Source organism: Gavia stellata, chromosome 2 (genome assembly GCF_030936135.1).
Source record: "Gavia stellata isolate bGavSte3 chromosome 2, bGavSte3.hap2, whole genome shotgun sequence".
Classification (NCBI taxonomy): Eukaryota; Metazoa; Chordata; class Aves; order Gaviiformes; family Gaviidae; genus Gavia; species Gavia stellata.
Window position 1 is genome coordinate 42372393 of NC_082595.1, and position 25395 is coordinate 42397787.

At 39.8% G+C, this 25395-nt stretch overlaps 1 protein-coding gene across 2 annotated transcripts; it reads left to right on the forward strand.

Moving 5' to 3' along the window:
• The first annotated feature begins 1821 nt into the window (after positions 1 to 1821).
• On the forward strand, positions 1822 to 25395 carry MYCT1 (MYC target 1). Of its 2 annotated transcripts, none has more exons than XM_059835074.1 (2): positions 1822 to 2071; positions 22357 to 25395. In XM_059835074.1, exons 1-2 carry the CDS (start codon positions 1822 to 1824, stop codon positions 22887 to 22889), a joined length of 783 nt encoding a protein of 260 aa, XP_059691057.1. In that variant the 3' UTR covers positions 22890 to 25395. The 2 variants fall into 2 exon arrangements, with proteins under 2 accessions (XP_059691057.1, XP_059691062.1); XM_059835079.1 differs by having other exon boundaries at positions 1983 to 2071; positions 22362 to 25395.

Consider the following 25395-nt stretch of genomic DNA (forward strand, 5'->3'; position numbering starts at 1 on the left):
ACTTCCAGGATTTGATACACTGTACCTATTTTAGATAAGTTCTGTTGCACAAAATTGCAATTCTTTCTTTTTCTTGCAAGAGTAAACAGTGGAAAGAGAGTTTGAAACTGATCTGAGAAAGCCTCCTGCTTCGCAAGTCATTGTAAGCCCACATCACCTTGATTCATTTAAAACCTTATTTGCTGCAACTTGTGATAAGCATTATGGGTGTATGGCCCAGGTAATACTTTCAGTGGTCCAGCTTCTCTGATCTTCTGCTGCTGATGGTTGCCTGTATCACCTGTTTGTTTCTGAGGAAAACGAGAGAACTCCCATCTTGGAATACCCTGCCCAGAGAGAAACTGTCATGCTTCTTCTCATTGCTGTTGACTTTCTCACAAAGCATTAAGGTTCTTATTTCATACACTTGATAATATGGAAGATTTAATTAGCTTTACAGTGTCCATGTCTGAACTCAGCCGCCTTTCAACTAGATTAAGGTCAGTGTTTAATTCTGTTTTACAATTATCACCTCAATAGATGCATTCAGTAAACTAAAATCACTAAATTTCCTCATTTTATAGTTTACAATAATTCAGTTTTGTTGTATTTCCATCTACTCTTAGAGCACTAAACTAACCCTGGCAATAGAATTCTTTAATTTGTATATTGTTGTCATCTGCTTTGGTATCTGTGTCCTGACCAAACTAAATAATCCCAGCATTTCTTATCAAGTTATATCTTGTTCACAGACATCTGAAAATCAGATCTTTTTCATTCGGGTGCTTAACTCAGTATTTGGATATGTCATTTTAAGCTTTGAAAGCTTTGAAAGCCATCAGTCTTCCATTAACCATCAGAGTATCTTTACTCGGTATTTTTTAAAATCTGGTTCATGCAAAAAAGTCCCAGATGAAATGAAATAAAAAAGATTCAAGATTAAAATTTTGCCAGATCCAAATCTTAAGATTGGAATATTCCTAAATTTTGGGGATTCCTGATAGTCATTGTGAAAAATAGATGTAGCTGATTCTGGTTTTTTAACAATAGGCAAAACAAAACCTCATATAACTCTTCAGAGAACAGAGGTTTGACATTCACAGCAGAATGTTTATGGACATCCATTATCTGCAATGTATTTAAGAGGAAAATAGTTAAAATCAGGTCCTATAGAATTTATTACATAAATACAAAATCATATATTTTATTGATACCCATCCATTCTCCATTAATTCTGGGTCTGTGTCATTAAACATCTTGGCTATTTTCTTTTGTAGGGGTGTTGTTATTGCTATTTGTTATATTTAGCAGCAGTACCTACAAATTCCAACATGGAATTAACACTGTATTGTATTAAAACTGTCCAAACAATTAGCTCAAAGCCTGTTTGTGTTCCAGGGAACTCATATTTTAGAATAGGGTGTGGAAAGGAAAAGAATTGGCAAAGGAAATTTGAAGTACACTCATTAAAATATTAATGCCTACAGTTACACTGTCAGGCCCAGCTAGTTCCTTAAACTAGCTGAGGAACAACGGCAAATACTGAACAATCCTCATACCCTAGATTGATATACTAATGAAATGGTGTTTATTAAAAGCCTTTTGACACATTTCTTCCTTATTGAAAATTCCCACCAAATAGAAGTGCTTTTGAATGTTTAAGGAAGGTCTTCAACATAGAAAATCATTAAAGGAAAGAGAATGGAATTTTCGTTTCTCTATCTCTGGACATTTTGGGGTTCAAAAAGTTTCAGAGAAGGAGGAGATTTGGTATTGTTCTGAGTCAATTTGCTCTGGCTGAGGAAATGACGAGAAGGAAACTATTTCCCCGTCTCGGGAACCATGTGGTGTTCCAAGATAAGACGAGCACTTGCTAATTCGAGTCCACAAGCAGGAAATGTGATACATCCATTTCCTTTCAGGCAAACAACACAGTTCCCTGGCAGCACAAAAGCATTGCTTCTACTGCTAAATCTCAAACGTTCAGAAACCCATTGCTCCTCTGTGGACATACCATTCTATATTTGTTATTTGGATGTTATGGATAGAAACAGTACTTACTCTCCAATCACATGGCCACCAAAGTTTTGGGGTAAGGATTTTGTTTCTTTTTCTAGAATATCGTTAAAGTAGATGCTGAGATTCACTGGTGATTGCCTTAAAAAATACATCTAGATACTTTCAAGCTTCATGTTGGAAGCAAAAAGTAATGCATAGATCTTGTATTTCTTGCAGTGCAAAAGATTGTTTTCCAAATGTTTCTTTGACAAAGCTTTATCATGTTTATAAACCAATCAAACCAGCAGGAACTGCCAGGGCAGAATTGATTGTTTGACAAAGTTCATTACTGAAGTGAGTTGAAAAAGTGTCTATTGACTTCAGTATGTTTCAGATCAGTAGACATTCTCAACCGTTTAATGGATGTACCTACACAGCAGACATGATCTGTCTCATCTTCTGATGAAAAAGGAATAGCAAAAATTAAGTGTGTTGCAACATTGGGAATAAACTCTTACTCCTCCAGAATGAAAAATTATTTGTAATTTGCTGTGGTGCCTCATGATCAGATTTTCCTTACTTTTTTCTCGATGTATATTTTGATTATTATCCATTAAGACTGTTTTCTTCCACCCAAACCTGGGAATGGTTCATTAACTGAACCGTATAGAGTGTGAGGTGGAAGTATGTGTTATACTGGAATTAATTCAAGGTAATTAGATTCAGTGACTTGATCCTAAAAGATTCTGTGCAACAGCCGTGGAGAACCTTTCCCTCCAAAAAGCTCTATTGCTTGCTATGTTTAACATTAACATGTATTAGCATTTGGCATTAGAATGAATCATATGATCTGGTTTTGTCTATGATATTATTGCTATTGAGCAATGACCCCCTCCAAGAATCTGTGCACTATCTAAAACTAAAAAATAATATGCATTAGCAAAATAGGACTTTTGTTGCATAGAAGTGCCCTGGGAAAAGAGTGGAAAATAACTATACAAGAAGATTTAAAGACGTTCCTTCATTTCCTTAGCATAAGAAAGAAGAATCTGTTGAATGCCATCCACATGTTTCCTGCAGTGACACAAACATTTTCCTACTTGGACACCATGAGCAACTCACTTCATTTTTGTGTCTTGAGCTAAAGAGTAGGATAAAGATACTGGACGTCTTTGAGAAATACTTACAGATTAACTGAGGAAAAAATACTGTTACTACTGTTTCAGAGTCTCTTGTTGTCTCGAGGTTGTCTGAAGAATAACTATCATTTTTGTAGAGTGGAACTACATGTAATTCTAAAATGGCTCTTTCAGAACAAAAATGAAAGTGCTCTCATCAACATGTACTTTAAGAATCCTTGTGTAAAAGGTGCTGCCCCTTGTTACTGCAGATTTGCTTTTATTCTGAGGTAAATCATTGCTTCACTGTCATGGAAACATACACAAGAAACAGCGAAGTTCTATGAAACTCTAAGGATTCATTAACCATACTGCTCAGACTGTGGGCAAGGTGTTCTCCATCTTCATGAAGAGTCAAAAAAAGTACCTAAGAAGTGAACGTTTAGATTCCACTGCATATTGCATGCGGCTGGCCCCACTGGTACTGCTGTTACTCTGTCGTTCCATTTAAGGTACTTCTCCGGGTGTGCCAAGCCCCAGTCCTTCAACACCAAGAGCTGCATTTAACAGCACAGAGCAGGACACGCAAGAGCTCTCTTATTGCTGAAAGAGCAATTTCACCAGCATTGCCCACCTGGCTTGCCAGGGACTGATACTGCACCCAGCCTTGATCACCTCCCCTTTGCTTACACTCTGACAGCAGATGAGCCTCACAGCTTGGGTTTTTCTGAGGAGCTTGCATGGTCCTGGGAAGGGAAGACACCTCTTAGGTTTTTCTTATTTTTCTCATAGATTTTTAGAAGAGTTAATAGCATTTCCTCTTCCTTTCCTGTAGGTATATCATATGTGGTAAGCTAGGGAGGGACACTATATAGTCTGTGTCAGAAGACAATGACTGACACAAGCTCACTGTGAGGAAACTTCACTTAAAATGATAGAAGTGTATTTTCTGACATCCTTGGAGATACATGACCTGAGGTAAAAATAAAACTACACATAACAGATATAAATAAAATGGAGTTCTTTATTAAATGAGAATGCAGCACTTGAAACTGTGATTTTTCAGGATATGGCTCACAGGCTGTTTTACTGTTTTTCTAAGCCACCCACCACGTAGTGCTGTGAGTGTGAATACATTACCAAGATGCAGATCCTTTTCCATGCATTTGTGACTTCTCAGCAGCTCTCATGGACTTGGCCAAAGTGCAAACTTCAACATGCATGCAAAGGTTTGCTGAGAGGGACTAACTTTGTCAGAAAAAAATAAATGCTGTAGAAATTGTTAAAGCAACTATTCATAATGACACTTAATCTCTTACAATTTTATAAACCATCTATTGTCTAACAGCTGGTTCCCTACTCTGTCCAGTTTCCAATGGTAACTTCACACAATAGCATCTTAAAAGTGACTCTAAGAATTTTAAAACAATGAAAACACTAAACTGTCCTCCGCTTATTTATGTGTAAGCACATATAAATCTTTTTACTGCTGCTCCAGGCTAGTGGAAGTGTGCATGAATAAGGCTGTGTAGATAAAAACAAGATATACACACCTTGATATGTCATGCTGAGTGAATTGCCTAAGTAGTCTAAATCCTCTCTCTATATTCATGCAAAGACCTTAACAAATAATAATATAAAAAAATTGGCACACCTTTTTGCAAGCTCAATGTAGAGTCAGTGACAGCCTGGACAGTCAATAACATGCTTAGCTGCAGAACCTGCAGGAATTCTTCTTTTGAATTAAGTCTTCACCATCATCATTCTGCAGTATTTTTGAAATGCTAAATTATGCAGCAGAATAAAACACAAACAGCAAACCAGTAGTTTTGCTGGCCTAAAATCAATTCTGCTGGAAAAAAATAAAAAAGGAATATTAACCTCCTCTTCTGGTTTAAATTCATGAGTTTCATGATAGAGCTCCTGGCCCTGTCAGCAAATATCCTCTGTGTAATGTGTCACAAGCACAAAATCGGGATTCCGATTCTCACTTTGCTAGAGCTATTCCTTACTATAGATGTTGCGCAGAGTCTTTGTAGACAAACATGCCTGTTTCAGACAAGTTGTCTGAGCTACTGCAAGGATGCAGGAGCTCATCTCTTTCAGGTGCCAGCTTCTATGAAGCTATGTAACCTCTGGTCACCCTACTTTGCAGCCCACTGCACATACTACGGGAATCCGTAGTATGGTATTTTGGCAGAAGTAGGAAGAGAAGCACTTAAAGCCAGCCTCGGCTGAAATTCAACACTGTTGGTATCACACTGGACTGTAGACAGAGAATCTGGATTTTTTTTTTTTATTGGTGGTTTCAAAAGGAGGTTTGGCAATAGCTGAGTGAGAAATTCAGGGTTTGGTACCCATCCATCAACTACTAATCTCATTTTTTACTGTTTTAATATAGTCTTTATCGAGTTCATTTTGATTTGTAAGTTAACAGTGGGAGCAAAGATGTTTCCATTTTAACCAGGATTGCATTTCTTGTAATTCCTAAAAGCATTTTCAGTCGCACACAATTAAATACAATAACTGGCTTCGAGACAATCCTATTTCTCCAGTGCAGATAGTAATATACTTTTAGATCAGGAAATTTAATTTAAATAGTACATTTGAACAATATGACAGCAGCAGAGAGAAAAAGTGTAAGCAGATATTAATCAACATAAACTTAGATCCCTAGACTACACTTCAGTCTAGTTTTACTCAAGTATCTATTTAAAAATGCAACATTACAATTTAATACCTTAAAAACATTAAGGACAATTTTTCTTTTCTTGAATCAGAATCCAGGGTGTTATTTGTCCAATGTGTGGAAACAATGCCACATATCAGCTTGCTTTCAGCATTTTAAGACTGTGAACTGTCTGGCAGTCATTCTTTAAGCATTATCACTTGACTTTATAAGCTACAAATGTACTCATGGTTTTAAATATAATGGCAAATTTTGCCTTGTTTCTCCCTCAACCCACTGGTCTTCTCTCCTCATTAAAATGTGTCTATTTGCTTGAAAGGAGTCGGACTATATACTCTGCTGGAAAAGATGATCATTAGGTATGAGCATATTCTAAAGTCTGACACTGTGTTGTGGTATCCTGTTACTGGTGTAGCAATAATGGTGGCTAAGGACTTTGCATCATTCTCTTTATGAACGGAAATACTACTTGTGAACATGAAGAGTAACACAGCTGTCAAACACAGGAAAGTCCAACCTAGACAGCCATGGCACCTAATTTCTCTTCTGGGATCCTTCATGGGTGGTAGCCATGGCAGAGTAGAAGCAACAGCAGCAAATCCAGTCCAGTTCTTTGCAAGTGAGAAAAGAAACATTTGGCTACCTGTGTGGTGATCTGGTTAAGCCTGTTGGCTTCCACTCTGATGAGTGTGTCAGCGCATTTCCAGAATACCCACTGGGTGGTCTCTCCTCATTCCCTTTGCTCCTCTTCACACACTCTGTACCCGTCCGGTCTAGCTTTAGCAGCAGCAAATAAAGACTCCAGGAGCTGCCTCAGCTGGAGATGTAGATGCACAAAGGCTACAGTCTGGAGCCAGCTGTGGAGCACTTGACAGCAGATGTGGCAGTGGTAGCTTCTACCGGGCTACTACTCTTCCTAGTTTGGAGGCTGGCATTTTAATTCATGACAATCAGCCAAAATAGAGCAAGGTGATTGAAGACACTGCAATAACTGGAATTTTTTCTTGCAGTTGGTGTATTTTTCATCACTTCTCTGTGTTTTGGAATACCCCAGTGATTTTAAAAGTGCAATACTTGGCAGGATATCACACATCATAAGGAGCTCATAGTACAAGGAATAAATGTCTTCACAGGAGATATAATGTCTTTCTGCAGAGTCTTTGGATTAGATCACTGATGCCTGCAAGAGTTTGGAAATGGAATGTGAACAAGTGAACTTCTTTCTTTTGAAATCACTCTGCTGGAGTCAGACAACTTCAGACTTTACAGGCTCCTGTTTTGGAAGGAGCCCCAATGGGAGAACAGAGAGAGAGAGAGGCAAAATGCTTTCTTCCAACCTCATGATGCAGTCCCGCTCTAGTGTTTCAGGGAATAATTCCTTCCAGTGCTTATCCAAAGTACTAGGACATTGTCCTGTTTAGAAAACAGAGACTGAAAATGAGGACAGAGACTTTCAGTGCTCAAATATGACTATTGCCATGACCCAAACCACCACACTGTGTTTTTGGTGACTAAGTATGCAGTTCTCCATTCATAGTACTACTGGAGACAATAAATGAAAATTGTATTCCTGTGATAACTGACTTTGTAAATTCTGAATTTCTTTAACCCCATTGCCTTTTTGCATTTAGTTAAAATTATGTACAAACAAGAGATAAAACTACCCAAGAAGAATAAAAATTAAAAGCAAGCTAAATTCATCAATACATGGTGAGTGAGAGGGAAAGGAGCAGAATGGTCCCAGCAAATGTTAACAGAGGAAGAGATGGTCCATATTGATTTGGTGAAGTCAAACATACCTGAAAGAATATATCTGAGTTCTTTGGCCAGGAGCCTGTACTAATACCTCTCCCATGTCACAGATGGCCATATATATATATATAAAAATATATATATATCTAAAGTATATATATAAAAATGCAGTCTTCACACTGAATCTGCATCTCCCCATCTAGCATACACTGACTACATCTACAGCAACAACTTTCCTGCTCAGACTTCCCAGAGTGCTTTATCATGCGCTACCTTAACAAGTCTGTTTGCTTAACACTTGAATTTCAGAGTCTGGCTTCTGACTCATCAGGGATACTGATCCATCACTCAGGACTTGCAACTCAGGGCTTTACCTCATGGTATGTGATATTAAAGGACGCAAAACACTGAGCAGAATTCTGACCCTGTCATGATGGAGTTAATATGAGAGCCAACTCTATGTGAACAAACCCTCCTTCCAGCTCCCCACCTATCTTTTCCAATCAAATAAATGGCTCATACTTCCAGGTTTGTTACAGATTTTCTAGAGCCCTGCTAGTTCTTTATTGCTTGCCTAACCTTGCATCTTCTGACTAATATTTTCTCCTATACTTATTCAAGCTGGAGCCTTTAAAAAAGCAAAAGTTGTACAACTCTAAAGCTACCTTTCCATACCCTTATGAACTCTAATAACAAAGGGCAGCTTGTCTTTCATTCCCATTTCACAGCCAAGTATATCTACTGACGGTAGAAAAAGAGCTTGTTTTGAAGAGCATATAATCCAAATGCCCTCACTGATTGGTTGTAGTATATGTCAGTGGCATGTGAAAGAAACCTGTCAACACCGCACAAAATTTTTATCAACTTCAAAATGTGTTCAGACTCCTGAGGTAGGGATCCTAACATGGAGTAAAATACATTGATCCTTCCGAAATTCACTGAGAAACTAGAATTGTTTTTTTTTCCTATGGTCAGCTTGAACTTAGAGAAGGCTGGATCCCCCAAAAGACATTTGTGGAAATAAGCATACTGGGACGCAGATTTTTAGTTGGGTTTCTGGAAGATAGGACAGATGGTTCCTTCATGTTTTAGGTCCCTATTTGAAAAATAGAGAAAACCTCCCTGTGCTGCTTCATAGGAATGTTGTCAAGAGAAAGACAACGAGGTAAAATGTGACACAGAATCAGACAGAAAGATGGTTCTGGTTTTTCAAATGCTTCCTGTAAACACACTGAGTTCTTTCAAGTACATTTATCTGAGAAGCAGATGTACAACACAGATATAAAATACGACACATTTAAACAACATTATGAAAGACAATGAGATCTTTACAGTAATGTTACATCCTTAAAATGTTTCCCTTCTTATTACCAGTCTTAAATCTAGTGTACCTACAGGTTCTCCCTCCTGCTCCTCAGTGAATTGTTACACGATGCCACAAATTTAATAGTGAAGCCAGATGTCCAGATTACTTAACCAAAGATTTCACTTGAATAAGTAACTTTTTTTATATTGATGAAAAATAATTGCAATGCATCTGCATGCTGAATTTGCAGAAATCAGGACTGTGAAAATGCTATACAGCTTCCACAGAGTTTTTAGGACAAGGACCAGTTTTGATTTTGTCTTTTACAAATGCCACACACTGGGACCTGAGACAGACCCTGAGAACATAGTACGCAGACAAAACCAAATAATGGCAACACCAGTAAAACTCAGCTTCACCTGTATAGAAACTGAGGCAGACTGGTTTTTTCACCAGTGATCATGGTAGCTTGAGGACTGCTGGGAAGGGAGACCTACACATACCACCTTTTCTCTGCCTGAACCTGTTAAGATCTCTACAAGGAAGAGGGTTATTTTCCTATCTAGCAGGTCAAGGTCACCAGAAGATCTTCCCGTTTCCAGCTCCCCTGACCACAGTGTGAGCTGACTTGGGCTGTGTCACAAGGCAGCAGCAGAGCAGCCTAGGTCAGTGACTCAAACAGCCCACAGCTTTCATCTAAACAGTGCTAACACTGAGAGAAATGGCAACAAGGGTGTGGCTTTAATGGAAGGAAGATAAAAGACAGCATGTGATGGTGAGGCATTAGCAATGGCAGCAACTGTGTTTGAAGATCAGCCCTTCAGTGGCAACATGACAGCAAATCTCATTGCTCTGTAACACTCAGTGTCCCTGGCTCCTCCTCTGAAGTCCTCCAGAAATATTCTTAAACCAAACAAGAAATAAATCTGGGACTTGTGATATAATTGAAAAGGAAGACATTGCTCATCTTCCCCCTCTTGGCATCAGGATATACTATGTCTCTGTTCCCCCTCAGCTGTGTTTGAGAAGGGCTGATTTGTATGCAGCTTTTCAGCTGGATTTCTTACGCATGTGGCAGTACTGTTTGATGGAGCGGCTGTGTCCCTGTGCTTCATCGTCTTCCAGTATTTCTACAGAGAGCCTGAAGCAGCCAGGCAAGAGATGCTGCACTGCACCTTCTAATGCTACTTATGCTGGTGCCAAACTATTTCAGGAAGCCAGCACTTCCTCTGTGCTCCATCAGGGAGAGGAGTCAAGGTCATTTGTCAAATCTAAGCATACTCTGCCCATGCTGATTTCTTCAGGAGACAGAACTGTGTCTTAGCCTTACACTGCGTTTTCTTTTCCAGCTAGCTTTTGGAGGTACCATTTTGTATCAACTACTAGAATACTATTTTTTTGTATAAACTCTACATAAAAATCTATCAGATAAATCATATACTGTCTTTTCAAGGAACAGAATGATCAAACTGTTCCAAATTTAATATGATTATGCTTATTTTGCTATCAGTTAAATAAAAGATTTGACAAGCATGTGAAAGTTATCACTTCCGTTACTGAAGCAAAGGGGATTATATCATTAGTATAGTCAGACCTTACATTCAGGAAGATAATATGTAAATCCATTACAAGATTTTATGGGCAGGCCTGTCAGAGAGATAAAAGTAGATACTAATGAGGGGCCTGTTTTCTTCCTTGCCCTTATTCTGGGAGGCCCAAAGGAAAGTGTATTACTGTAGTTGGATGAAAGCGACAAACTATGTCATGGAGAGAAGAGACCAGTCTTATTCTTGCACTCTGTCTATTCAGAGCACGATTTCTTTGCTGTATATAAATTATTCTTTTAAAGTGAGTCTGTCATCCTCAGGCTGTGTTTTGTTGCACCCTAATTACTGCTTCTTCCCTGCTTTCCCCGTCCCCCCATACAGCCATTGATTTATCAAATGCTTAACCATCTTTAGCAGGAAGGACACAGATCTGAGTTAGTAGAAGGAAGAGGCAAAGTTTCTTCAGAGTATTATTTAAATATTAATCAAACACACAGCACATACACGTTTTGCAATTACACCTACTGTGTTGACTGAGTATGTGGTGCTGCCAGAGCATCATGAGCTGCCATGAGCTGCCAGAAGCATCATTCTTTATTTATCCACCAAATACAGAAATCTCATCTGTAGCAGATGAGGTATATTTCTTCTTCCAAGCAACACACCAGTGAATGTGTTGGCAGGTGTGTCACATAATAAAAGGAGCTTAGTGCTGTGCTTTGTCCCCCTGTAGCTGCATGCTCAACTGCTAGAGCCTAGCAGGATTCATATTCAGATGAGTTAGTCTCAGCAAATCGTGAGTGCCATGGTTCTTCCTCAGTTCTTCTTGTAGAACCTGTTGAAGGAAAATGCGCTGTGTTTAGACAAAACTTCCCATTTTACCATCGTAATTCATTTAACCAGGAGTCAAAAATCTTTGTAAGCCAAATGAGTGGCTGTGAGTGGTGCCATCTCCCCCATGCAGAAGATTAATCTGAAGCAGAGAGATGGAATGAGATGTCTGCAATCACAAAAGAAAAGCACAAAGTAAAATCAAGACTCAAGACTCACCCTTTTGTCTTTGTAACATTATCTTCATTTCATAACCCTATCCTTTTGTCTGGGAAGAAAAAGAAAATCAGAAAAGACTATCAATAACAGTTAGTACAGACAACTTCATTTTTCCCTGCTTTTCAAGGTAGAAGCTTCACTTCCTATACAAATTTAATAAGAGGTACTTATTCATATTTTGAAATCTATTGTATAGTAGTTAAGTTTGCACCAAGCAATCCTAAATTATTCTCCTAACATATTTTATTCCCCTTCTACTTGAGGAGATGGAAAAGAGACTTATGTGAGTCTGTTTTTCATGTATTGAAAATGGGACAATAGTAACTTACGATTTATCTGTTAAATAACCTCAACCAAAACTCCATCAAAAATACAGATATATACAGCATTGTTGTGAAATAAAGTCTAGGAATTTTTCAGCAAAATAACTGGGGGAGAAAAAAATAGTTGGTTCAATGCAATGCAAAAGCTTCTTTGGGCTCTGACACATACTTGCTGAAGCTAACAGCCAGGGCAGTTTCTGCTTCTCAGCAGAGGCCTCTGCCTTGCTTCTCTGGCATCTTATTTGCATAAGAAAATTAATTCCCTGTTTGAGACATTTGAATTCACAGTCCAGCATCTTAACACACACTTGCGGCACATTTGACCATTTAACTGACATCTGTTAATTTTAAACCCTTCGCTTTAAAAAATTATGCTATATTGATGCCATCTCTCAGTTACCCAGCATAATGGAAGGATGAGCCAACCAAACAGACACATGGCTTCTGTGGAAGGTGCCTAAGTTACGCAGGCAGAGTATAAATGAAGAAGGAGACCATTGATGGCTCTATTGACTGAGAAGTGCAAGAGTCTCTAGGCAAGTAGGACTTGGACCAGCCTGATGCAAACACAGCCTCCCAGACACCACTGGCTCGTGTGGGATAAGCACCAATGTCCCACCTCACATTGAGTCTTCAACCTGGATCATCTGTCCTAGGTCATTAAGAGTTGACTAATACTCCACATCAGTAATCATCTCACTTAGAAATTATACCAGCATTTATCAGCTTGTGGTTGCATAGATTCTTGTGAGTACTACTTAATTAGGTCCCCTAGCCCACACTGAAATAGATATTCATAGACATATTTGGTACAAGAGAAATCTCTGAAACTGATTGATGACCACACAGGAAGTACGGGGAGAAAGAAAGCTCAGATTTCTGAACTGCAGATAGCTAACTGAAGAGTACAGTACTACCACATATGAACATAATTCTGTATTCTCAAGATGTTCACTATTATACCTGTTCCCCGAGGAAGATAAATGTAGCAGGAGATTTTTTTGCATTACTGGATGTAGCTCAGGTATTACTGCAGTGAAAGAAGTAGGAAAACCTGATTTAAATACAGATCCCTCTTCCTGCTCCTTGAATACTTGTTTATTGCATACTTTAGATCGGTATTCAGCGAAGTTCACAAACAGCTCCTCTTCCTCCCATCATTCAACTTTGTACAGCTTTCTTAATTTTCACCTGAAAAGGGCCTACTTTTAGCAATCTCAAAAAATAATGAGACTCTAAATAGAACACTAAACACTATTTTCATTGATGGCTATTTTTGAACAAGCAATACACAAGTTAGACCTGTCAGCAGAATACTTGGTGGCAGTATTTCAAAGGCAGTATATTTCTGAGTGAGAAGAGGCTATTTCTGAGAAACTTTACAGTTTTGGCCTCAGTAGATTTCCTTCAGCTTCTGCCAAGACACTACGTTGTACGTATCTGTTTCATTCATTTTGTCTATGTTAATACATGATGTACATGCTAAAAGCAAGGAGCAGAAACAAGGTCCTGTCTCTCAGGTGAAGGAAAGAGACACTTGAGACCCAGAGGCAAACATGCAGAGACTGCAGCACTTCTGAAAAGCACTGCATTGAGAACCACTGTTTATAGGCTGAAATGCAGTCTTTATTTCTAGTATAGCTAGTGTCTCAAGGTACTCAGAGTGTGCCTTGTCACTCTGAGTTTTCTCTCTTTTAAAATATTCTACTTTATATTCTGATAAAACTTGGAATTTCAGTACAAATACTTCTTGGCTTTTTGTGGGTTCTCACAGTAAGGACAAGATCCACCTGAAGCTGTGTCTGGGTCAGGCAGGCTCTTCTCAGACCACAGACAAGAGAATTGCTGTGGTGGGACTGAGGATGATTTCAATGTATTCCTTACCCTACAGTCTTCCTAGTAACCTGAAAACCTTGTGCTTTGTTCTAACCCTGGATATCATCTGTTTTCTTAAATGTAGCATACCTACTTTGGTATTTCCTCCTTAATTTTAAGAATTTTAGGAAATCCTACTTAAAATTAAAATTTCACTCCAGTCACTCATGCTCTGTTCATATAGGAAATTATTTTATTCTGAGGCTCTGTAAAATAATCTTATCAATTAAGTAATAATGATAATGCCATATTGCACTGTGGCAAATTGTGATTTACCGTTTGATTTAGGTTCATGCAGAGGCCATATAGCTTTAGGCCTACGCTCTGGTTTTGTGAGGTTGGTAAGAATGCCTTGCCAGAGAATTGTTTGCTGCACATGCGGAAAAGATCAAAATTATATTACTGTCTCTGTAATACATTAGGAATCAAAATGAAACCACGTGGTAACAAAGTATCTATCTCTGTCTGCATAAAGGAATCTTTCCTTGGTTTTATATAGTTATACCAAAGGCATTAAATTAAACATGCTGACATCTCTATCTTAGATGTTTCCTTCTGATTATTACAATTACTCTTTATTTATCATTCCAGTAAAAATCAACTGCCAGTAATATCAAGGGAACATCATTAACTCTGAGATGGTTTGTGGGATATTGAGATGGCATATTCCACTCTTCTGGCTTTTTATCACAACAAATCACGGTATTAGTAAACACAGCAAATGTACTCTGGTGCATGGAGATCATTCTGGACATCACTGTGGATGGTGAGAAATATGAATTTAAGAATAGACATAGCCTCATTCTCCTCCATCAGCACAGGTATTTGCACAAAGCCACAAAACTGCACAAGCTTTACTTCACTAAGCTTCTGAACACTTTTGCTGTGCCTCAGTCTACCTTACTTTCAAAGCCTCTGCAAAATGCTGGTCCTAAGTGTTTATGACAATGTAATTCTGAGTTTTGAGGTACTATTAACGTCCCTGTAATCTTTCATTTGGAATGATTCTTGTTAGCTTTTTCTGACACCCTATTTTATTAGAATTAAGGTATATTATATATTGTTTAGATTTTTAGCATAAATTTCCAGCAGAGGGCAAGCTTGTTCCTAGGTAGGTTACTCGTTTGTGAAGTTAACCTTCCAATAAACAGCCGTCCCTTCTGCATTTCAAACGGAGAGTTAATGCAAGGGCACAGATTGCAGGGTTTTTTTCCTTGTCATTTTACTTAATAATTTTTCAGATGCTTCCGGAGCCTATTTGCTTACCTGATCGAAGAAAGTCTTAGAAACTGCACAAAGCAACACCAGTATGGACCTTGAGCTGTCATCTGTTCTACCTTCTTTTTTGACTACAGGATTAACTATATTACAACAGCTCTTGACTGATACTGGTTTTTAATACCTTTAGTGGGGGTAGATGCACCACCTACCTGGACTATCTATTCTAGTTCTTACCTGTCCTCAGAGATAGGAACACATTTTTTAATTTCCTTTGCTCTGTTTTAAACCCAGTAGCTTTTATTGGATCTGCAGTGGACATAAAAAACCCTGTTTAGTTATTAGGTAAAGTGGGAGAATTGCCCTCTGTTGCTGCAGTAAAGAATCTCGCACTAGCACAGACCAAATAAAGCATCCCTCTAGCAAGCTGTGCCTGAATGCAGAGCACTGACATTTCTGACAGCCTAACTATCTTACATATTTTGTTTATTAGTTCTCATGTCTTGCACAGTCTGCTTTCTTTCACCTTTTTTTCCCCAGATTCTGTTTTCCAGATGCCACCATCCTTGTCTGTTTGTTTTCTGGACGTCACAACTACCTGAACCACCGTGTGCTGTAGCCTGTCACTCTCACTCTTTCCACAAGAGTCTTGTGTGACTTTTCCTAAACTTTTGCCATGACTAAGATCACAGCTGGTTGATATTACACAGCAACTGATTCACCCACCCAGTTGAATCATGGATTGCCTACAAATGATTAATGAGAGGCTGTTTTGCTAATACAATTAGTGACAAAAATCGGGAAGATAGTAATGTCAACACTTGTCAGATACAGAGAAATTGCTTTTTTGACCTCAGCATGACAACAGCAGCACAGGATTTGGCTATTGATACCAGCCCCAGCTTTAAACTAAGTTTTCTTGGAGTTGGTAGAACCAGCATAAAATTTCAAGTAGTTCAAATCACTTCAAACCTTCTGCGGTGGGAAAAAGTGGTGGCTTTCTGGGCCCGGGGTGTTCTTCCTTTCCAAACTTGATGCCCAGGACACGTGAGGAAGAGTAGCTGCAGCCTGTCCAGCTTAGAGGTATACCTTTGCTACAGCTGTAGGAAGATCCTGTGAGTTTGTTGAAATTTTGATGGACCCTGGCTGCTCCTGTCTGGTTTTGCACAAATGAGGCTGTGTTACGAATATCCGCTTATGACTTACCTGAAGCTCGCTTGAAACCTGAGACGCTGAGACTCCTGCAAAACAGCATCTGAACAATTCTTATTAGTCGGGTTACAGGATTTGTCATTTTTAAATGCAATTCATGCTTTAATACACTAGCTGGTGCTCTATGCTAAGCTGTGCAATGTTCAGGTATGAATTCCCATACTGGTTTGTATGGTTTTTATACCAGCTATTGTCACTGAGCTTTCATTTCAGAAAAAAATATAGGGTGAAACAGAGGCTGAGCTGGATTTCTCCACACCTGAGATCAAACCCTCTACCAGTTGTCAAGCCTTTTTAGCTTTGGGACAAGGCAATGTGTGTGTGCACAAGCGTGTGTGCATGTAGGGGCAGGAATGCTTAATTACTTGGGCAAGTTTTGAGTCACCGGCATATAACATGGCATAAGGAAAGAGAGCTCACAAAAATGTGAGAAGGAAATAATTAAAATGGAAATAAATTTACAATTCTAAGAATTGGATGGAAATTATAAAAATAGCTCTTTTCCACTATACAGTATGGTGGTATGTTCTGAAACTTCTCATTGCTAATACAGCTGAAATCAACGAGCTTGTACGTTCTGCATACAAGCTTGCTGGAGTCCACATGGAATAAAGTTTGCATGTCAAGTGCGCAATGCTTCATGCTAGTTTTGGCCAGGTGGAAGAAAAGAAAAATGGGGAAATTACTCTCAGCTGCTGAAGTAAATGAACAGAATCTTGCTCTAACATAATACGAGTAAAACATCTCTATAGCAAGCTGAGTTTGAATGCTGAATGATGCCATTCTTGACTGACAAGCTACCTTACCACTTCAAACAACTTTAAGATAAAACTACTTAATTATTTCTCTTTTAATAAAGCAATAACAAAAAAATTAACAGCTCCAAAGCATAAAGAAGATTGTAATATTTGAAAGTCACCCACTAGAAATCAAAGCAAATGTGTAGGTATCATCTTACCCTATGGGTGTTTTCTGCCTCCTTGAGCTTAGCAATAGCATGAGCAGAACAGATGCTTGGAAAGGTAACTGGCTCTTTACTAGCTTTATTAGCTATTATTGGCAAAGATGCAGTTCAAATTCAAGTCATGTGTGCACAGCCTGACTAAAAGATGCTTCTCCATTTCTCTTTCCTTTGTACTCAGTACTTTGTCTCCTCTTCCCCCGCCCCGCCCTGGTTCTTGCTCTGAGAGGCTCTCATTGAAGCTGCTGCTTACATGATTTTGAAAGTATCTACTTCATATACTTGGCCAGCTGAAAAGTTTACAAATTTATATGTTGTGAGCATAGGGCAAGGAATATCTTGTGCCCACCTTGACTTTACATCTTGGAGAATTTATCATAAGGCTACAGGAAAGATGCAAGTCCCAAGGATTTCCTGAGTTCGGGGAGAAAAATGCTGTTCCAGCCTGTCACAGCCAGAGCTGAGGGCAAGAGGGAGATTCTTGGGAAAACACTTACATTCTAGTGGAACAAAATCCAGACTGAAATTCAAATGAATCCTCAATGCAAATGTGTTTTTAATTCAAAGGGATGTCTTGCTATTTGATGTGGTCCATGCACATGAAAGGAAAATGAAAGCCTCGCAGAAATAAGAGATTGACCTCAGTATATCTGCAAGGATCCAGCTAAGCTCCATGATAGAGGCAGGATCTTCCATCACAAAAAGCAAATCTATTTTATGAAGAGTTTGGTTTATCTAGGGACTGACAAGTCTAGGTAGGGACCGTGTTGCTAATTTTTTGTGAAGCATACCCTAGGCTGATGAAGGAGAGAACGTAGTCCACTTCTCAGAAGACTTATAGATTGGTATGAGCCCCCTTTGGTTGGCCTTGCTACTGATGTCCAGGCTGGATGGGAAGAACTTGTTTCAGGGCCATAACTAGGAAAAGCACCTTATCATCTTTACTAATAACGTGTCCAAATTTCTCCTGTGTGGATTCCATAGAGTGTTAAGGACTTGCTAGAGGCTATCAACTTGATACGATACATACTAACACTTTACATATACTGTTCATGGAAAGTTATAAAAGCCTCAAAGAAAGCTGCAACAACCAAGAAAAAGCTTTGCATAGCGGAGACAATAATCCCCTGTACAAACCTATAGCACTGCATTTGCTTAACACTGCATGCAGAAATGAGAGAGGAGGAAATAGACTTCGGAAGGAATTGCCTGATCTGGATAGATGTCGGGCTGACGGACGCGTGCTGGCTTGGTATTCAGATCTGGGGGTAACATCCAGAAGTCACAGGTGTTACTGTGGGTTCTGAACCTCCAAAATTCTTAGCATGGACATATTGAAAGTACCATAGATAAGAAAGGTAATGTAGCTAAGGTATTCAGTTGCTTCGTTCCCTTATATCATTTTATTTCCGGCTTTATACCTCAAAATCTGTCCTGCATTGTTGAAAAAAACCTTTGTCCTTCACCACAGCTGGTGTTAGAGGTGAGAGTGGAGAAAATTGACTGAGACGGGGTACCAAATCTTTTCAGTTGTGGCATAACCAAATAAAGTAGGCAGTGTGAGCTGCCTGAGAAACATACAGATCAAAACATATTTAGGGGACAGGCACCTGGGGAGTTATTGTTATTGTCAGCATCCCTACTTTACCTCCAAATTATTTTTTTTCTTTAAAAGCAGAGGACAGAATGACATGCATAGTTCTCAGGAAAATGTAAGATACTATAATGGCTCCTTGGGAGGCACTTCTTGTCAGTATTGCTCTGACTCTCCTGAAAGGCTAGTTCTGTCCTGGCACTGCCCAGATTAAGGAAGAGAAAAACAACTCTGTGAAAGCCAGCTGTTCCCCTCAAAATCCCAGGTGCAGCAAGTCCCACTCTGCCTTTGATCTTTTCCTCTGTTTGGTTAGTATTTCCTCTAATGTACCTCAGGGCTGTGATCGCTGGACGTTCTAAAGAGGAAATCAATGGGCATAGATTTACAATTCTTCAACATAAGTTTTTAGAACTGAATTACATTTCAGTGAAATTCATTCTCTGTAGGGAGTCAACAAAAAGCAAGTTCGGCCTATTAGTGTGACCCACAGTTCCCACTGAAGTCAGGGAGAGTCTGGGAATAGAAAGAATAAAGTGTCTGTAACAAATGGGTCTAGTGAGATTTCTGTAATAAGAACCAGAAGGATTAAATGTAGGTCCAATTTGAAATGAGAGCATTTGGGGTACTAGATGGCAACTGCAATAGCTGAGTTTCCCCAGGGAATAATTTGACCCTCTATTTTTACATTCATATATAGAGGTAGAAAAATAAAAGAACCAAATAAGTTAAAGAAAATGAAGACATTATCCAAAGGGATAATTGTTTGTGCTGTACCTCCAGCACAGGGGAACAGCACGTGGGAAGGACTGAAGAGCTGCACTCGATACTTTTGTCAATTCCTTCCTCTGCTTTTAACAGTGTGAAATGCTGATTTGATTGTGCAGGTGGCGAAAATTATGGCTAGAGGGATGCAGGGACAAATCCTCACCATGGTGCATGGCAACCCCAGAGCCAGGAACACTTGTGCGTCTTGTTGTGCCTCTGCTTACGCTCAAGCCTTGCAGAGATCCCCTTCTCCTGCCTGCTGGAGCTGAGAGCCCAAACAGGAGCAGGAGTATCAGGTGGCAGCAGAGTCCTGTGCCTGGGGGATCCCTTGGCAGTCTCAAAATATAATAACATAACTAGCATTCCAGCCAAGGTGCAAGAGAAATCAGCCTAAGAAAGGATTAGTTCTTGCTCCGCTTTTCCATAGCCATGCAGGGACAGCAGTAGGGCTACTCAGACTGAAGCTCTAGTGCTTCGGAAGTGCTGTCTTTAGAACACTCCCTGGGATGTACTCAATTGGAGGTGGCCAAGTCCTGGCTCTCCCTTCCCACCTTCGGGAGTATTAGTAGGAACTTGCAGTAACAGGATGTATTCAATCCATTAAAAAGGCATAATAGGCTATTCCTGACCAAAATGGGCACAGTAAGGCATGCTGTGTCTCTGAAGATGTTTTATAAAGGGCAGAATCATGATGAGTTTGTCAGAAGGCTGCTTACGGTGACGGAGCTCTGATCTACAGCCAGGAGTTGCAGTGCAGGATGCTGCCTGTGGGTTCTTGCAAAAAGCAGACCAGACAATCACCCTTTGACTTTAGCATGCCCAGTCAAGAGTCTCTTAGTTGTAAAAATGAGGGCTTAAAGAAAAATTGTATTTTAGGGACAAGCCTAGTCCGCCTCTGAACAAAAGGACAGCAAAGCATTCCCAAACTGGAGCAGTGCTCTGCAACAATATCCCATGATTTATCCTCTCCGGTTTTTGCTTTATTTTCCCATTTGAAAAGGATAATGGTTAGAAACCTATCTGAAAGCCGAGGTGATGTCATTATAATTCATTATAATGTTGGTCCTGTCTAGAATCACACCTGCAAAGGCACATAGGGTGAATATATTGCCCCTCGGACAGGATTTGGTGGGCAACAGCAGGGGCTGGGTCCAAATTTAATACTGCTTAGAGTCCCCACCCAAAGACCTGCAAAAATTTTATGCTAAACTTTCTGGTGCTCAGGAGCTAATTTTCCCCAACTGCAAGTATGAATCACACAATTTTTCACTGAAGGGAGAAAAGTAAGAAGGTAGATAAGGAAGGTAATAATAACTAATTCTTGAAGTGCAATTAGACCAATAATCTTTTAAGTCTTCCCTGCTGGAAGGAAAGCGCCTCACTTAGGTGACCTGCCCTAAGTTTAAGCCTTGCTAGACACCAAGCAAAGGTATCTGTTGGTGCATACTGGGATACCTCTGCAAGCCGGTCCCGCTCGCCGTGCCTGGCACCTCTCCTCTCCCTCCCCTGTGTGCTGGTTGCTCTCCATAGCTGTCCCTCAGGCCACTTGCTCTCTTTGCCTCTCCAGCACCTGCTTTGGCTAATTCCCACAGCTCGGCCTCAGTGTCATTATTTTGGGTTCTGGAAACAAATGTTTGTACAGCACAATAAACTCAGGGGAAACTCTTTAGCAGCTGTCATCTTGCAAGAAAATTTCTAACCTAGTCTCATCTTGCTGTTTTTGGGCTCTAACATCTGCATCCCAGTCCTGGAGTTACTACCTTCTGTTACGGTGATCAGCCAGATACAGCATTAGCTGGCCTGCGCTTCCGTACGCTATAGAAGTTACTCACCTTTCTGTATCTAATGAATACAATTTGCTTTTTAACAGAAATGCTTCACGAACATGATAACACAGCACAGACAGAATAAATATGTTTCAAGCTGTCCCATGGCTCTTTTTCACTTATTCCCTCTTTGCTCCACCAGTAGTCAACATAGTCCTTATTGTTTGAGATCCAATCCCTTCTCGAATTTTGAGGGGATCTGTAAAGGTTTTGCATTCATTACAGGCCTGATCCAGGATTACAAACGTATCTCCAAACTTTTTAGAGCAGCAATAAAGCTAGTGCTCAGTTGCAACAGTAAGTGAAGTTTTCTGAAGTAACTGTCCTATTCTTAGAAATACACAAGGAAAAAATATTATTCCTCCACACTGTGAAACCTTGTGGGGGACAAAACAATCCTAGCCATGCTCTTTTTTGTTTTGAGATCTCTTAATTCTTGAAAGCATTTATAAAAGAGCTAGAAATTTATTTTTCTAAATGGCAGATTAATGCATTTTTAAATTGGGCATTGGGGGTGGGAAGTATTCAAGCGACTTAGTATTACTAATGGTTATCTCTGACCATAATCATTTAGGATATAGTAATTTACATTAATTACTACGGGGATTTAAAGTATCTGTTACTCAGCAGTAAAAGGCTGGGACGAGTTCTCATGTTGTAATAAATACAAGGCTTACTCCATTAAGAACATGGCAGAAGCTACATCACTGTTGTAACAGGTGTTTGCAAACACGTACACATAGAACATAAATGTCTATAAACAGAACAACAGGTCTGCATAAATCCACACCCCATATTGCCCATAGAAGCAAATGCTTGGCAGTGTTATAACACACCTTGGGGCTGGTGGGTGGCTGATTCTGGGAGAGAGTACAGACTTTTCACTTGCATTGGTACAGAAACTGGTATTAAATGCAAGCTACTTTCTGGATGTTGTTGATTTATGCAAATTAAAGAAAAACCACGATCTAGCGAGAGCAATCTGAACTGCTGTGTTTGTGTTATAAAGTTCATGCATTACATACAAAGTTCTTAGGGTTTGTTCATCTTTTAAGGAGGCTGCCATCTTCAATTCCTTTTCTGGCTGGAAAATCCTTCAGAATTAAGGAAATAACTTTGCTGTGTATTTTTGCTGTATTTCAGAGCAGATAACAATAGCCTTCACAGTGTCCATGGTGGTTGGACTGGTGATTGGAGGGATCATCTGGGCGTTGTTCACGTGCTTGTCCCGTCGCAGAGCTAGCGCCCACATTTCCCAGGGAAGCTCCTCAGCCTTTGGCCGTCGGTCCAGACCCTCCTCCCATGGCCACACTACCGGCAGGACTGGATTTTACCGCAACAGCAGCTGCGAACGTCGGAGCAACCTCAGCCTGGCCAGCCTTACCTTCCAGCGGCAAGCCTCCTTGGAGCAAGCGAACTCTTTCCCCAGGAAGTCAAGCTTCCGTGCGTCCACCTTCCACCCTTTCCTGCAGTGTCCTCCCCTTCCCGTGGAGACGAACAGTCAGCTGATCACCCTCACTCCCACAAATACCACCACAACCCTTGTGGGAAGCACCACCAACAGCTTAAGTCGACCTGAATTCCACTGGTCTAACAACAGCCTCCGCATCTGCCACTCCACACAAACCCCCCCTCCTGCTTATGAAACCATCATAAAAGCTTTCCCAGACTCCTGAGCTAGGTCCTTGCTCCAAACATGCATGTGCATTTTAGGAGGAACCTCAATCATCTCAACAATTTTCTGTGCGTGATGGATGAAGACCTCTGAGAAGTCTTTGGCTGCCGTTGCGGAGGGGTCATACATTGCCAAGAGGCGGGTAGTGGCGATTTCTTAGAGCGCAATATCCCACTGTCCAAGGGATCACTTATCTTTGCACTGCTGGCTCTAATTTACTGCTCTGTCATATGCTTGCATATTTATAGTGTTGTACCTTTAATCGTAACCCATCGATTGTATCTTTACTTTAAAGGAGACAAAATGCTGCCACATAAAAACCAGTTCATTTCTTGAAGAAACAGATCATGTTACAGATTACTGATAATCACTTTTCTGCAAATTTCACTATTCTGTTTCCTTTTTTTTAAAAAAAAAAAAAACAGTTTTGGTTTTACGTGTTTTCCCAAGGATGTCAATTTTTCAGAGAACACCTCCCATTACCCACCTTCTTCCTATACCCACAGAACAGCTTCTGCCTGAGGAACCTTACACGCTGATCTTGTACAGGATTTAAAGTCACAGTCCTGGCTGTGGTCATAGGCCTCCTGTTCTGCTGATTGTAGAGGATCTTAAAAGATTCCATGTTAGAGCTGCTTATATAAAATTCCCCAGAGTGTGGGAAAAATGTTGAAGTATACAAAGCTTCATGCAGAGAGAAGTTTTGAACAACATACTAAATGCATGGTAACAATTATAAAGAATTTTCTGTCTGTAGCCAGCAGAACAGGTAGTCACATTTTAATACCCAGTAAGGCTGCATGGCAGCAGAAGTCCTCATGTTTCATTTTTCTAGTTCTGGTTATCAAGATAAGCAGCATGAATGACAACTATTTTTTTAATTACGTTTCCTGTTTTGCTATGGGATTACTCATTTCCTTATTTCAAATTGTTTTTCTCAAATTGTACCAACGTTTAATTCTTCCTGGCAAATTATTCACTGAAATCTTGTCTGTCACTAAAGCAAGATTTTAGACATCTATGGCTGAATACTGGGATTGTACAATTAGCTGGAATATGAAGATAAAGATTGAATATTATCTGAGGTTAACCTATATTCTTGACTCCTATACATGTATCATGTCAAGCTAACCCCTGGCTTAGTAGACACTAATTGCACTGACGTGAGAAGTCCAGGATTTGGAAATAGCACAGAAAAATGGGGCCTGATTTAAGTCTTATTGTATCAGTTTCCTGTTAAATACTTCATGTTCAAATAAAGGCTAAAGAATTTCCACAAGTAGAGGAGCAGTCCTACTCCTCACTTAAAACAAACCTGTTGTTCCTAAAAGGGCTGGACAACTACCAGCTGCAGGACTCCTGATCCTGAGGGGACTGGTCCTGCACTTCTGCAGAGAGAACAAGTCCCCATCTCTCTTCTGGGAGGGACAAAGATTCAGCAGCTTTTGAGAACAGGCAAAATGCTTAGCATCTTACTTTCCAGGCTTTTGGAGAGGAGACTGGCAGTATGCATCCCTTTGCCAAGCTCAGCATCCCTCAGAAAGCACTGATGCTGATCTCTGAACTGCAATCTTCCAGCCTGATACCACCCCATTTGCAAATATTACTACAGACATTGAGCTTACAAGCGTTACTTACTGTAAACCACAAGTATTCCTTATTGTAAAGGCAAATTATTTTGCATGTATTTACTGACTGGCTTTCATTGTTTTATTTTTAGTGTGCAACATTTTCCCTTCTGGAGAGATATATCTCATTACTAGAAAAAGAACTATTTACAGAGTTTACAGAGCATTTCACTGCAGACACTATGGGTTCTAGTACACCAAGGACTTGCTGATAAGACTGCAAAACCACATTTGGCTGGTCGTAGGCTAAGGACAATAGTCCTCTGGCGAAAGAAGGTTGTGTTATTTCATTCATTAATAATATTTTTTTCATTTAGAGTCTTACTGAGACTGGTGAACTTCATTGGATGCACAAGTGTGTTCACAGTGTCCTAGCTCTAGAACAGGTGATGCCACCTATTCTAATGTGCCTACAAAAAGCAGAATTCAAGCCTGCTCCCATTGCTTATTGAGTTTGGCAGACTGTTTGAAGAGACAACATGGCCTACAGTTTGTACCCATCTGGCCAAAACTGCTCGTTCCTTGAGAGTGAAATCGTTTTAGCCGAGTAAATTTTTACTCCTGGATTGTAAATGCATATTACATTACAGTAGAACTTTCCACAGCTTATTATTACTTGTATTACACTATATTTAGTAAACAATGTAGAAAGGGAAGCTTAAATGTACTGTATTTTTCTCCTCCTGAAATCTGTACTGGATACAAAACATTCTTTTAGGTCCCCTGGATTAGGGAGATCAAAACCACAGATTGTTTGGTGCATAACCAGTATGGCTGTCAGATACCTAACTACTGGTTTAAACAACATCTGAAATTAATGTTTTGCAAGCACTCTGGAAGCTTCAGAATGTGAAATAAAGTTAGATGTTATAATCTCAA